The sequence below is a fragment of the Sander vitreus genome, chromosome 16, assembly GCF_031162955.1.
Source record: "Sander vitreus isolate 19-12246 chromosome 16, sanVit1, whole genome shotgun sequence".
NCBI lineage: Eukaryota > Metazoa > Chordata > Actinopteri > Perciformes > Percidae > Sander > Sander vitreus.
Window position 1 is genome coordinate 12,877,525 of NC_135870.1, and position 14,544 is coordinate 12,892,068.

At 38.4% G+C, this 14,544-nt stretch overlaps 1 protein-coding gene across 2 annotated transcripts in view; it reads right to left on the reverse strand.

The window, feature by feature from the left end:
* Positions 1-2,068, reverse strand: part of pappaa (pregnancy-associated plasma protein A, pappalysin 1a) — a 97,653-nt gene extending 95,585 nt beyond the window's left edge. For both annotated transcript variants that reach the window (XM_078271244.1, XM_078271243.1), the window contains exon 1: positions 847-2,068. In XM_078271244.1, coding sequence (XP_078127370.1) covers positions 847-1,237 — 391 coding nt within the window. In that variant the 5' untranslated portion in view covers positions 1,238-2,068. The remainder of the gene's footprint in view (positions 1-846) is intronic.
* Positions 2,069-14,544: the final 12,476 nt, after the last annotated feature.

A 14,544-nucleotide genomic window follows, 5' to 3' on the forward strand; every position in this document is an offset into this window, starting at 1 on the left:
CAGTGGATAGAGATGCATCATCACTATCTGATTTTGCCTTACATTATAGATTCGTCGACGCATGATTTTGCACAATAGTCTGCGTCTTGGAGACACTGTAGCCTACATAACACCACCGGTGACCATACAGCACACCGCCACAGCACAAACACACGCAGGACATTTTCGGGCATGAGGGGAAACCCTGGGTCTCTCCTGTCCCGTAACTCCGGTAGCCAATCCAAAGGTGTCGATTTTGGGGGACACTAGCTTGCGGCTTGAGCTGCGCGCTTAAAGCGCCTACACATACATATCTCTCCCGCTTTGTGCCTGACGTGACGTGCTCGCTCACAAAGTTTTGGCCATTACATCATAGTTTTAAAATAGCCAAGTCGGTTCAGAGAAATTACATTTTACGCACAGTGACATCAGCTGCCGGTCAAATGCAGTAGGCTATATCTGCTGCCAGTGCTCCTCACTTTTATGATTATTAGCCACATAAATCATCATTCTGAAGTAGTACACATTACAGAAAAAAAGAATTTGTAAAATAAAATCATATTGCAGCGACTGTCTCTCTGTAAGCCGGCAAACTTAAATGTGATCAAAATCTTCAGTGACCCTATGCTTGCACTACCTACAATATCCGCTGTACTTTTCAGAACATTACATCATTGTCTAGTCTGATAGATGAACTCATTTTCAACTCGCTGAAACTGCATGTTGCTTTTTTTCAGACTACATGACACTGGGCTAAAATACTTCACATGTGCATGTTTAGTCAACATTTTTAATGTAAGTTTTGGAGTTACACTTATAAATGGAGTTGGGTTGACAATAGGATAGAGGATGTGTAGACAGTGCTACCTGCAATCACTGTGGGTGATCGTTGACCTCCCTCCGGTTTGATCCACATCTCCAGAGTGAAATTTCCTCTGGGTATCTCCACGCCAGGCTTCAGTCGTAGCTGATCTCCCCTGCCGGTAAAATAGACAGCTTTCCCCCGGTCTGGAGAGTTTTCCTCCGCCTGAGAGGAGCGCCGACGCTGGCGAATCACCCGTCGCTCTAAGCCGGGCAAAGAGCGTTTGCCCCGGGGCAGACGTGTGGCACAAGCCCCTGGGATGGTGGCTTTCGCCTCACTAATGCGCACCGTATCCCTCTTGGATCTCCCCTTTCTCCGGACTGTCCCGCACTCTGATCCGAAACACAAGATGAGAATCACCAGGCAAGACACCCAGGGAGATGTCCAAAGTTTCATTTTTCGGGAGAGGAAATAGCAACAAAAATATTTAAAAGAGAAAAAATGAAAGAAACAACGGAATAACTAAAAAAAAAAAAAATGTTATGTCCACAATGCTCTCCTTTTTGGAAATCCTCTCGAGTTTTTCCTTCTCTCTTTTTACAGCGGTAGAATGTCAAACCGTAGAAACTGTCTAAATAAATCCATAAAGCTATGCTGTTTTCCCCTCTTTATAATGCTAAGCCACGACCCCCTCTCTTAAGCAAAACTACTCTGGAGACATTCAGGGGACACAGGAATATTTGATTCATGTATGTGTTCCACGGTGCCTTTTCAGTTGGTCCCATTTAGCCAAAGGGATGACTAATAAGTAATCAATCAAGAGGGGGGTCCGGCCGATGCCCCCCTCATCCCCTTTGGACGGTAGGAGTTACTCGCAGAAATCCACAGTTGTCCGCCAAGCTCTTGTCACACCTTTTTGTTGTTTCCTTATCCTACCCGTAAAACAGCATAAGAAATGGCACATATTAAATTCCAAATAAAAGTGACAACAAACCGACGTCTCATATTTATTACAGGAAACAAGAGGTAAATTGTGACCAAAAAATCGAATCAAAACTTCCCCTTGCCTGTATGCCTGTACAAAAGTTGCAATGCACTATAATATCTGGTAAGGCGAAGGAGAGAAAGAGGGACAGCGAGCTGCAGAAGTAAGCATCGCGGTCCTCATTGATTGCCTGAAGCAGATACACTTGGAGCAGTCGGAGCTCGCCGTCCGCTTTAAAGGCAGTTTCTCTCTAAGTCTTTTTAAGAACAACTCATGTTTCAAATGTTCCGGCGCTGTGTTTTTTTTTCCAATGTGGGAAGTCACACAGGTAGGCAACTCTCACTGACGGCAATTCTCTGTATGGCACATAGTGGTTGGGTGGCGTTTACGGAGTTTGAAAGGCGTATATGTATCCCTCTAGCGGTTACAATTTAAACAATCCAACACTTCAACCAAGTCCACAACACAGGGTCATAAACAAGCAGTCTGAGAACATGAAATAATTACTCCAATCCTTGTTGGTCTTTGTTGAAATCCCCATCTGAAAGCCAGATTTCATTTTGAAAGTCATAGATTTTGGCAATGACATTCCTCAAGATATAGCCTACATGAAAGCTTAGTTGAATGGATGACTACTCCTCAATGTAAATGTTTAAAATGTACTGTAGAATATTATAAAGAGATTGTTCCCTATATGATTTGGGGATCAAAGCTTTTATTTTGTAATGTTAAAACATAATAGTTGTAATCGATAGCGATCAATATCCGAAACTTAGAAATTAAAAAGTTGTATCCAATAAAAAGTACAACTTTTAGGCTACTCACAGGCTCTTCTGAAAGTCCTCCATTTAAACTTTGGCAAGGTATGACGTATTGTATAAAGGTAGACCTAACAGTCCCCAAAGTCATATTTCCCATTAATGTCTTCAAAAAAAAGTAAGCAGTAGATCAAATAAGGAATGGGAGAACATTGACAAAGTCATAGCAGTTCTTATCCTTTCTTTACTTTTTCCTTTCTTTCAATTTAATAGCCAGAGTTGGCGGTGTTTAGCTACAAAATGGCAATAAGTGCACTTATATTTTCTACCTGTGCATGTTTTTTTGTTTGTTTTTTAAATCTGGCCAACTAATTTTTTTTTTTTATTCATTTATTCAGTCTCTAACTTCAGTCTAAGTTTATCCCAATTCACTATTGCCACACAAGGTTTTTTGTCAAAGGGATTTGAAAAAGAAAAATGTAAGGGATTTGTAAGTTTCAGGTTGACTCACACATCTTAATGTTTACTGACCCGTCACTTTAGATGGATGGAAGTTTCAAAACCACACTCTCGACTAAAGTTTGTAAGCCTTTGAGACCAGTGACAAAGCCTTCGTAGGTCTCAGCTGCTGAGTGAAATGAAAACAATCCTTTGGTCAATGTTACTGTTACTCTGAGGATATTTTGACACAGAGAGGAGAGTGACTTTACCTTTTAATGGCTTTCCATAGAGACAGTCAGCTGGAATGTCGGTGTTTCCTCTCTGTTCTCCCACGGTTGTTTGTTGTGAATGTGTGTTTAGACAGCCAAAACTTGCCAGCTACCATAAAAGGAAGAGAGAACAAACATTAAATATTTGCTTTCTTTTTCATATGGTGTTGTGACTTTGGGCCACATATTTCCTTTTGTGTTTTGAGCAGGGGAAATCACATATTGAGAGGTGTTGACCTAGCTGGCAGCAGAGTTTCACATATCCACAAATCCACAAATCTAAATCTTGTCAAAGGAGATAGTGGATAACTGTGTGTGTGTGTGTGTGTGTGTGTGTGTGTGTCAAAACCTTCACATGACATGTTGTTAACACACATTCTCCTGTTAGATGTGGTTGTGTGGCAACACTTCCATCTCTTTGAAAGAGTTTTTGTTTGGGTCCTTGTCCTTGCTTTTGATGCACACTTTGTGGTAAGATGCATGCTTCTTTTCCTATATTTTTTCAGCCAGCAAAATAGCGCTGGTCACAGACTTTTCATAAAACATACTTGATAACAGAATTTAACACTGAAGGGAATGGAAATTCAAGCTCACTAAGGTACCAAATCGTGATAGAAGGTGAAAGACTTCTCCAGTCTCTCTCTCTCTCTCTCTCTATATATATATATATATATATATATATATATATATATGTATATATATATATATATATATATATATATATATATATATATATATATATAAATAAAGGAACATGAGGGCTGAAGATAGAAAAGATGACCTAATGTCTTAGAGTCAGCTTCCATTCAGGTTGGTACAATATGTACAGTTTGAAGGGAGGGGAAACAACCCTGAAACATGCTCATATAAAGGTCATTTGCCATGCCTCCATTACGCAAGGAGATTGAGTTGAATTGTTTTAGAGTGTATAAACCAATCAACAATCCCTAAGTGTGCTTCCCTGGCGCTACCATTTGCCAGCATCACAATATCTCTCCTTTTCAAAATCAGGCTGATTCCCAGTTATTCCTGGATTTGATAGTCCAGGAAGACAACATCCCATCTTAACCTAATGACCCATGATGGTTCATGTCACAGAGCCCCTGTGCAATTATTTAATTCCCACTGCACATCTGAGTCAGACCATAAATCAGAATACACTGCATGATGTTAAAATCAGTCAGAGGTCAACAGTGAATTAAACACCACAGGACAAACTCGACATCAGGAAGAATCAGGGGAAAAAACAGGTATAAAAAACACATGCAGCAGTGACTAGTACATCTTGAACATGATAATTATAATATAATGCCTTTTTAACCCAATTGAAAATGCAAGAGATTCCCAATTACTTGAGTCACATTATCTGACCTTTTTGTCATGCAATGTCTAAATAGGCATCTATCCTTTAATGGAAAATAAAAGCCATTTGGTATGGACTTTACCCATGTTTATTGTAAATGTATTTATGCAGAGTTGTAGGAGTAAGTGATAGTTAGAATTATCCACATTCAGTATCTGAATGCATGAAAACTATTTTTGGCTTTTTTCACTTTTGACCCAGGGAGATTACATCTGTGTTTCTAAAAGTAACAGTTTGGTCAGATGGGTAAAACATGAGCATGTTCTGTGAACACAGAGCTCAGTAAATTAATATTGGTTTGAGCAAAATATGTGCATTTTGTTTTCATCAATGATACAGACATTGTATTAACTTTGTCAAATTGTGTCTAGATTACAAGCATCCTTACACTTTATCTCTAGCTCCACGGTGATGCAGCCATTGCTGTCCTAGCACTTCTGTTCAGAGACAAGTGGTTGCAGTAGTGTACAATAATCCCACAACGTGACCGGAGTAACTGTGGAGCAGTGCGAGTTAAATAGGAAAAAAAACATTGTCCTATAATCCATTAATGCACCCAGCTTAATCTGTGACTGTTCTAAAGTGCAAACCTAAATGCTTTTGCCTCGTTTTTGTGTGTGTATGATTTGGAGAGTAAAATTATAGCTTGTAAACAATGTTAACACATTGAAGAATAATACAGATGAGGTTTTAAGTAAATTTAGGGGAATTCTGAATGAGAAATGTCAAAGTAAAATAAAAGCAAAGCTGTAGTGACAATAGCATTTCATAATAGTGGCCAGGACCTTTAAAGGCAGTGGCTCTTTCTGAATATAATGCCGTTACAGAATACCCATTAAAGCCCTTAAAAGTATAATCCTGTGCTGCCTAAAAACGCAGGCAGTTCCTGGTAAAAAAGAAAACACTTCCCAATAAGAGATGTGCTGACTGAGACGGAGGTGTTGTTTGTTACTTTTAAACAGAATATCGTAAAGATTACAGAAAATGTATACATTTGTGTAAATCAGGTTTAATCTTTCCTAATGCTTATGACAGCTGTCATTTATATGTGCTTAGCATGGAAGGGCAGCCAGTTCAGCTGGACAGTGGCATAATATATATATTTATATGAACACTGAAAGTAGAGTCTACTTTTGTGTTATGGTGATAATTGAGTATTGGCAGAATGGTATACGTGAAATACCATTTGTCACAGAAAGTATAGTACTGTAGAGTCTGGTATGAGGCATGAAATCAATGAGCTGTCACACTTTGTTGATGGACACTGAAATGTAAATTATTCCATCTTATTCCACATGAATTAGTGAAGTCTACTATTTAATTTACATTAATTCATCACAGCAAATTGAATCATCTTATCGTCATTCTGGATCGGTAACCGGAGAAGTTAAATCAAGCACATAGTTGTGTATCTGTAATTTAATCATCTCTCCTAAGTGCATTTGTATCACTACGCTTATATATTACATTCTAGTCTTATTTTTTCTATGTCATCCCTATCCCACCCAATAACTTCCCAGTCTGCCTCTTTATTCCCCCTTATCCAAGTGCTAAATTTTGGGTGAACAAAACGTTTTTGGCAAAACATTTTTAGTACACAAAGACATCACATTTTCAACAGACTAAGCCCTAATATTATTGGTGTTACGTAGGTAGCTAAAGGTTTTTCTGGTGTTTTTGGTTCATTGTCTAAATGTCTGCTGTACACAAAAAAACCAAAACATTTCAATAATTTTTTCTTGTGCTATAGTTAAATGTTGGTTGACAAAAAAATAGCATGATACTTTACCAGCACCATCTGGTAAGCTGTGTGGTTATATGGGTAGATTTATTTGACAAACTTGGCTGCTGATTTTGTTGCATCAGATTTCTCTGTGATTGTTTATTTTGTGTTTTAGTATAGCTGATCAATCAACAGTGTTGCCATTAGCGTGTCTTGCTTTTGCTGTTGTCAGACTACTGGGCTAGTATGAAGTCAATAAAAGCAGAGTTGGAGGTGGCAGAAAGTTGGTATTTTACTGCTACAGTGTTTTCAAAAACACTGAAAAGTGCTTTTGTCAAACCTATCCATATGTACATTTTAAAACAGCTACCTCATAAACCTTTTTACCTCAGCCATGGCACATGGTTCCCAGAAACATGATAAGACGATCAGTAGAATTCACTGAGTACAAGTTTATTGCTGTTCCTGTGAAAGCATGGCTAAATAACTGTTCAGTACAATCATTTTACATTAAATTGTCTCTTTTCATGCAAACATTTCTGCACTGTTGAGACTCTTTGTGCAGATAAATTATTAAAAAGTACAGATATATAAGGAGCAACCCAATAGCCGAGTGGTTAGCCTATACCACATGGGCACATATGCAACTCCGGTTCAGTTCCCTGCTAGCTGGACTGTTTGCTGCATGTCATTCCCTTACTCTCTTTTCCCACACGTCTCTCTATTGTCACTATCAAATATGGACATAAGATGCAACAAATATATATATATAAAATAGTTTAAAAGGAATACTGAGTTTGACTTCCAAACTAAATACTTCAGGAAATACAGAACCATGCTGAACATCACATCATTGTCTACATATGCAATTGTGCATGAGGAGTGTGTTCCTCATCATCATCACATCCTGGAATTTAGCCGCTGTTGTGAGCTGTGTGGTAAACAATAACCCATTATGGGTCCCCAACGGCAACCAAGGCTTGCCCTTGGTTTAACTCTGCTGCTTGTGGGGAAGAATTATATGTGCAGGGGTGCAGAGTACGGCACAGTCAGCACACCACCGTTAGCCACCACTACTGCCCCTCCGTCTAGACGTTAGAGCACGTCCATATGGAGATGGTTAAAAAGCTCATTAGCCGGCCTACTTGAAATACAGTTGCAGTGACGCTTGTCCATAAAAACACCAAGTAGAGTGGTTTCTGCAGTGGTATTAACCAGGTTGAGGCATCAAGCCCCCAGGACTGACAACAATTTGGCGCAGGCCTCCAGTTTACCAAAGGATGGCTGAAACTGCATGCTTTCCAAGAAAGGAATAAGGAAAGAAATTATTTCTTGGAAGATTTCTGAGGTAGTCTGATCCATCTGGGTGAGGAAGAGTGGAAAAATGTCTGGTAAGGTGAATGGGATATGGCCCATTGAAAGAAAAATGGCTTCGTCTTATTAAAAACATTTAGGGTAACCAATAGATTGCTGTAGGGCAAGGATATATTTGAGGAAGAGAGTGCAAAGAGTAAATACATGCCATTGCCAGTTTGTCACTAGTCAATTTTCAGCATTACATTCACACATTGAACTCAAACCCTCCTTTCTTTACTTGCAAGATGTTCCTCACACCCATAACACATTTTATGTACGGTACATCTAAACCCTTTTAATATTTGGAGGGCTGTGGATTAGAACCTGATACCATGGGGAAATTGTACTTGCAAATGGTTTTACAGCCTGCAAAACTCTGATAAACCCACTGTACGCCAGTAAAATGTATTTATATAGCGCTTTTCACAGATAAGAAATCACAAAGTTCTTTACATTAAACATACAATATGAAACATATTAAAACAAAGTACATTTAAAATGACAAGGTAATAAACCTCCCAGCACAATGTTAGCGACTAGCATGTTAGTAGATCATTAAGCAACTAAAGAGACAAACTTTTGCCCTCAGGAGTTGGTGGAGACCAAAACAGAGCTAAAAAAGGAGAATGAGTATTGAACTTATTGTGCGTTCTTCAGGTATACCCAATCGGACTCCAATTGAATGCTAATGTTGCTCTGTGTCTGCTCAATGCGTAAATTAGCTAAAAAGTTTGCCATATCAACTCTGTGTAGGTGATAATAAGTCAATTTTGTGTTTACAACTTGTTGCAATGTCCCCATATAGGCAAAAAACAAACAAATGTTAAACCAAATGTATTTAGCACAGTCTTGCTAAACCAAAAAGGCAGCAATTTTTTTCTTTTTGAACACAAAGAATAATGGCTTAAACAAAAACCTAGCGTTAATGGTCGCAAGTTTTCATATCCACATATGAGATGATTTTCAACAATCAGAAAAATAAGTATCACTGCATGAGGCTGCACAAAGGCTGTTAGGAGATGAATCAAATTTGACAGCAGTGACTACAGAGTAGCAGTAACACTGTTAAGCAGTACGGAGAGAAAACATCAAACATGGAAAGATATAGATAACAACTGTAGACTGGTTTAACTGGTTTCAAAGTGGAGATAATGCTGTTGTAGAGCTTGCCTCAGCACAATTTATTTCATCTAAACAAAACCTCTGCAGTGTGGAGGTCAGAGTGTTTCCACATCGTACACCATTTTTAAATGTAGTTACAAACTACAGGAAATCATTACAGTCGGAGACCACTGGATGTCCTAGTGTTCTGCTGTTAGAGCTGCACCCATGAAGTCTGCAATCTTAAGTACAAAAACTAAATACTAAATATAAATATTTACTATATGCTATTGAGCTATATGACTAAAACTAAACCAACGGCTGTCCTAAGCTGGACAAGCCCTACACAAGTACAACAAAGTCAACATTCTCTCAACAATTTTTGTGAGCACTTTTCAAAACTTCACACCTCTTAAAGCTCATATTGCTCAATATTGTTGAGGTTTTCTTGTTCCATTGGCAGGGCATGTTTACACTCATCTGAACAAACAATAAAAGAAATACTAGGTAACACTTTATAATAACCATCATTAATAGATGGTAAATTGACAGTTAATTAATCTTTAATTAATTTTACTGTTAACAAACAATTAAATTATAATTAATATTGTTTACTAATTATTAGTAGTGCTGTAAATTAACAGTTTATTGTTACACACATTATATCCCTCATATACTATATTAGGTATCGGGTAATGATTAAAAAATTTTGTAAACCTTTAAGAAACCATTTTTAAAACATCTATAAACATTACATCGATCGATGGACCAGATATTCCTAACACTTTGTTGAGGGTTACTAGTTGTTTTGTAAACCGTCTATAAAGTGTCTGGATGGTTATTATAAAGTTGCAACATATTAAATAATTATATATATATATAAACTTAGCACAAAAGTAAGGAAATTTGTGTTTGGTAGATTATTTGAACAATGCTTTTTGGCAATAAATCTTATACCGTTGGAAAGCCTGTTTACATGCATTTGTGGGATTAGCAGCAGAGCTGAGTATGTGGGTTGCGCCCATGAAAAATTTGCCAAAGTATTAACTATCTATCTAAATAATGTTTATAGATGGTTTACAAAGTATTTATTAACTATTTAACAAGGTATTATAGTCATCTGTTGCAACTTTATAATAACCATCCAGAAACTATTTATAGACGGTTTACAAACCAACTAGTAACCCTCAACAAAGTGTTAGGAATATCTGGTCCATCGATCGATGTAATGTTTATAGATGATTTAAAAATGGTTTCTTAAAGGTTTACAAACATTTTTTAATCATTAACCGATACCTAATATAGTAAATGAGGGATATAATGTGTTACAATAAACTGTTAATTTACAGCACTACTAATAATTAGTAAACATTATTAATTATAATTTAATTGTTTGTTAACAGTAAAATTACTGTTTGCTAACAGTTAAATGACAATTAACTAAAGATTAATTAACTATCAATGTACCATCTATTAATGATGGTTATTATAAAGTGTTACCAAATACTATGTTCCAAATGCTCATAAAGCATCAGATTCACAGAGTGACACCAGCGTCACGGCCCTGTACTGTTAATTTACAAGTGTTTATCTGTACGACTGCATTTAAATGGATTGCACATTTATTTGTAAGCAGAAACAGATATGGCCACACAGAGTAGGTGGGAGCCTGTGTTTGGGTCCATAGTGTGTGTACACGCAAATGTAGCCTACTTTAAGGTTATTAGCGTGAATGTGCTAATCAGACTGAAATAAGTGAATTTTCTGTGTATAGAGCTTAAAAACTAAGGTACAAATGTTTCACAGCATTCAAGGATGTGTAGTCGTTAGGAGACTATAAGCAAGAGAAAAATGGTAGGAATGTCTTGAATGTGCTTGGTAAACAATGTTAACAAAATGCAGTGGACTTTGTAAAGAGCATATATGCTCTTTGGGTGTGTCGTAAATAATCAAAGTGCTTTGTGGAGCGCAAAAACGAGGTTGTGGTTTTGTGGACACACTGCGTTGCGTAAGATGTAATGTATATTTTACTCTGGCTGGGAAAGGAAATATAATGCGTTTAGTGTGATGGTAAAGTCAGTAAGCAGAAAAACACATGCTGCAGCATAAGAAGCAATGCATAATGCTACATTGAGATGAGCAAACAATAGGCACGTGCTGATTTGCAGTCAACAATGCAATACTGCACCTTAATGTGTCTGGGCCAAACAATGCAAAAGCCGATTATGCAAATTGGGGTTATCGAGGCCATTGCAATATAACAATGGCACCAAGTGGATTGAGCCGGGTTGTGTGTGTGTGTGTGTGTGTGTGTGTGTGTGTGTGTGTGTGTGTGTGTGTGTGTGTGTGTGTGTGTGTGTGTGTGGGTGGGTGTGTATATATGCTTGGGTTTCTTGTTTTTCCCACAGATGCCCTTCCCAAAACCCCCTATTCTATGTTCTCTGTTCCGAAGCCTCATTATAGGGGCTCCTGTCAATCAGAAGGTCAAGGGTCACGGCAGAGGATCAGCTTGATCAATACCCCCCGGCCTGATCAATCAACTTGTCTTTTCGCTTCCACCAATAAGATACCAGCTTCCATCAAAACAAAGAAGTGAGAGGAAAAAGAACGCCAGAAAGAATTAGGAGGAGTAAGAAAAGGGAGAATGTAAACAAGCCTGCCTCACTGAACAGATCCCAGAAGCTTCTTTTTTTCCTCACTTTACAATGACATTGTCAAGGACTAGGACATTGATGAGCGGGTTGCGTCATCATGATGCACCTGTAATGCCCTTGGGCCCCTCTGTGTTTGCACCAGATTTCAGACACCTTGTGAGAGACTTAAATCTGTGGCTGCATAGGGATCAGTTCCTTATGGCAATAACACACACGTCTTCTTTAGTGTTGGCAATAATTTAAAATAAGGTTAATATTTGTATGAGTGCACATTCAATTCAGGTTATTACTATGGGGAAAAAATACGCTTTATAAAACTTAAATAATTAAGCTTCATGATCACAAAAGCATACTTCCATTTAATTATAAATCACATCATTTCATATATCCAAATAACAGTCTAAACAACAGTCAGCCTCAGCCATCCTCATTTCCTTTTAGCAGCTGCAGAGTTAAGAAAATTGAAACTATCCATTAGCTTTGATTATCAAACAGGCTTAATAAATGGGTCATTTTTCAGTATCCTCTCAAATTAAAATTGCCTAGTGTGTATTTTCAATTGAGTGTCTGCTTCTCTGCCAAGGAGTTATTCTCCCTAAGGAATAATTCCAGCCACCAAGCAGTTACAAATCATGGAAATGAGATGATGGAATATAGAATAGAAAGGCACTCAATGCTAAATCATTAAAAATGTACTTTCTTTACCTCAGCTCCAGAGCAACGCCTCACACAACATTGGTTGGCGAAGAGCCAAGCATAAAGAGCGAGCTGGCCTGGAATGTTCTGTGGTAAAAGATAACTCTTTTAAAACTAAAAGGGCACTATCCGAACAACACAGTCATGACATGCAGCAATAAAACAGATTTTAAAGGTTTGTAATACAATTTAAATGCTCTAAAATCAAGCAGAACTGTAGCCTATACTTAAGTGATGACACTTGGACTGCCAGAGGGAGGAAGTCACTCACAAAACTACTTTCTCCTCACTACTGTGTAACCTATTAGCTCACATAACTCAAATAGCTCAGTTATAATTCACCAAAACAACAACTGTAAATTCATCTACTAACCCCATCCATCCTTCCCCAGCACCACAAAACATAATAACTAGATGGGCACTCAGAGAGCGCAGACCTCCGCAAAGGCATACCCTATTTCATAATGTTCATGCAGTGGTAAGTTTCCAGTCGGGAACTCATTTTTCCGATTATTTCGACACCACATTAATGCAGCACAAACGCCTTATCTCACAATGTTAAGGACAGTGAAAAATAATTTGTGTCCGCCCTGTGATTGGGATCCGCTCCAACATTTAATGGGTTCTTTCTTGGCCAATGTTATACCCTTCCACCAAGTTTCATGAAAATCGGGCGAGCAGCTTTTCTGTTATCCTGCTAACAGATGGACAAACCAACAAAAAACAGACAAAACAAACCAAAAGCATAACCTCCTTGGCAGACACAAAAAAAAGAAGAAACAAAAGGAGGAATTTAATTCACTATTAAACAGAATACTGCTCTTCTTTCAATCTAACTCTTAACAAGAGTAAGCGCATTACCCAAAATGTTGAAATATTCCATTAAAATGTTTTTACAGATCTGAGTGAGCAAATGCTACTTCTTCCAGTCTACAGTCCATGGACCAAAAGAGAGAAGTGATTTATGAAAGAAAAGTAAACCTACAAATATTGCAGAACCAGAACTGTGATAGCGGATAAAAAAAAATGCAAATGCTCTTTTGCATTACCGTATAACAATTACATGCAATGGGGGACCGACTGCTAAAACAGGGAGGAGAGAGAGGAAATGGAGGAACAAACAGGTCATGAACTGGATTTAAATTCACTATGTTACAAGTACATGGTATATGTTTTAGCTTAGTGAGCTGTCAACACAGCCCAATGGACTGTGTCTAGCAACTCATTTGCAGGGAAAGAAGTTTGAAAGGTGCAGCAGAAGGTGAACTAAGTGAGCAGCTGAAAACTGTGCAGACGCTACAGAGGAGGGACAAACAGGGGAGCAAAAAAAAAAGAAAACGGCAACAGAAGGAACAGATTGTATAATGAGCCAAGACAGAGGAGTTGGTTACAGTACTTTCAACTTGTAATAATTCTTTCGAGGCAAAATAACACAATTCTATTAGTATGTGTAATGTTACCTGTTGAGCCTTAGGTTCTCTTGGTGCAAATTAATTGTAGAATAGAGAAATTAAGTTGATGAAAAAAAAGACTTAACAAAAGGCAGAGTCATGTCCGGAACCCAGCCAATGACCTAACCCTGGCAAGAATAATGCTTGTGAAGACCAGTGTCAGCAATCCTGAATATGGCAGTTAAACATAATAAGGGCAATGACGTCTTTACACAAAACAAATCTTTGGCACTATGCCCTAAATATATGGGCTTCATTGTTAGGGCCTAAAATTCTGGTTAGACTTTAGATTTAGATTTGTCCTCCTCGTCATTGTCTTCAGCTGTCTGAAATTGCATGGTGAGGCTGGATGTGCTCCCCAGATCATGACGACGATTAATAAATAATAACGGTGAGATCAGGGGAACATCACTGAAGGGCTATTTATAGCCACAAAGCAAATTTAACCTTGACCTTTTTTTCACAGTGACGCCACTTGCCTTCCTCAAGCCAAGAGTCAAACATCATATTTTCACACTTCGGCGTCATCTCATAACTCTGACTTACATATGAAATATTCAAATGCTGCTCTGCCTACTGTAATAGGTAGTGAACATTCCCTTTCACAAGCTTTACAGGCTGTGTGTTCTTTTTTTCAGGGAGAAAGTTGCCTGCACCTGTGAGCTGGTACATGTGAGGAGTGCAAAAACACCTGGACACTCATGTGTGTTTGCATCATATTGTAGCCTATCATATGTGGCTTTGGGCAGAACCCATAGAGGTGCATGAGAAGCCAGAAACTCAAATCTTTTGGGCCTGTATGGGGAAAAGGCCTGAATCTGAGGGAGTCTGTATGAGGTGCGTGCATGTGTATATATGTGTGTCTGCACAGGTGTGCAGAGGGAGCAGAGCAGGCAGGCGAACAGACAGGCGCACCGGGTGCCTGTGAGGTCAGGGGCTAGGTGGAGTGTTAGCGGGAACGACACC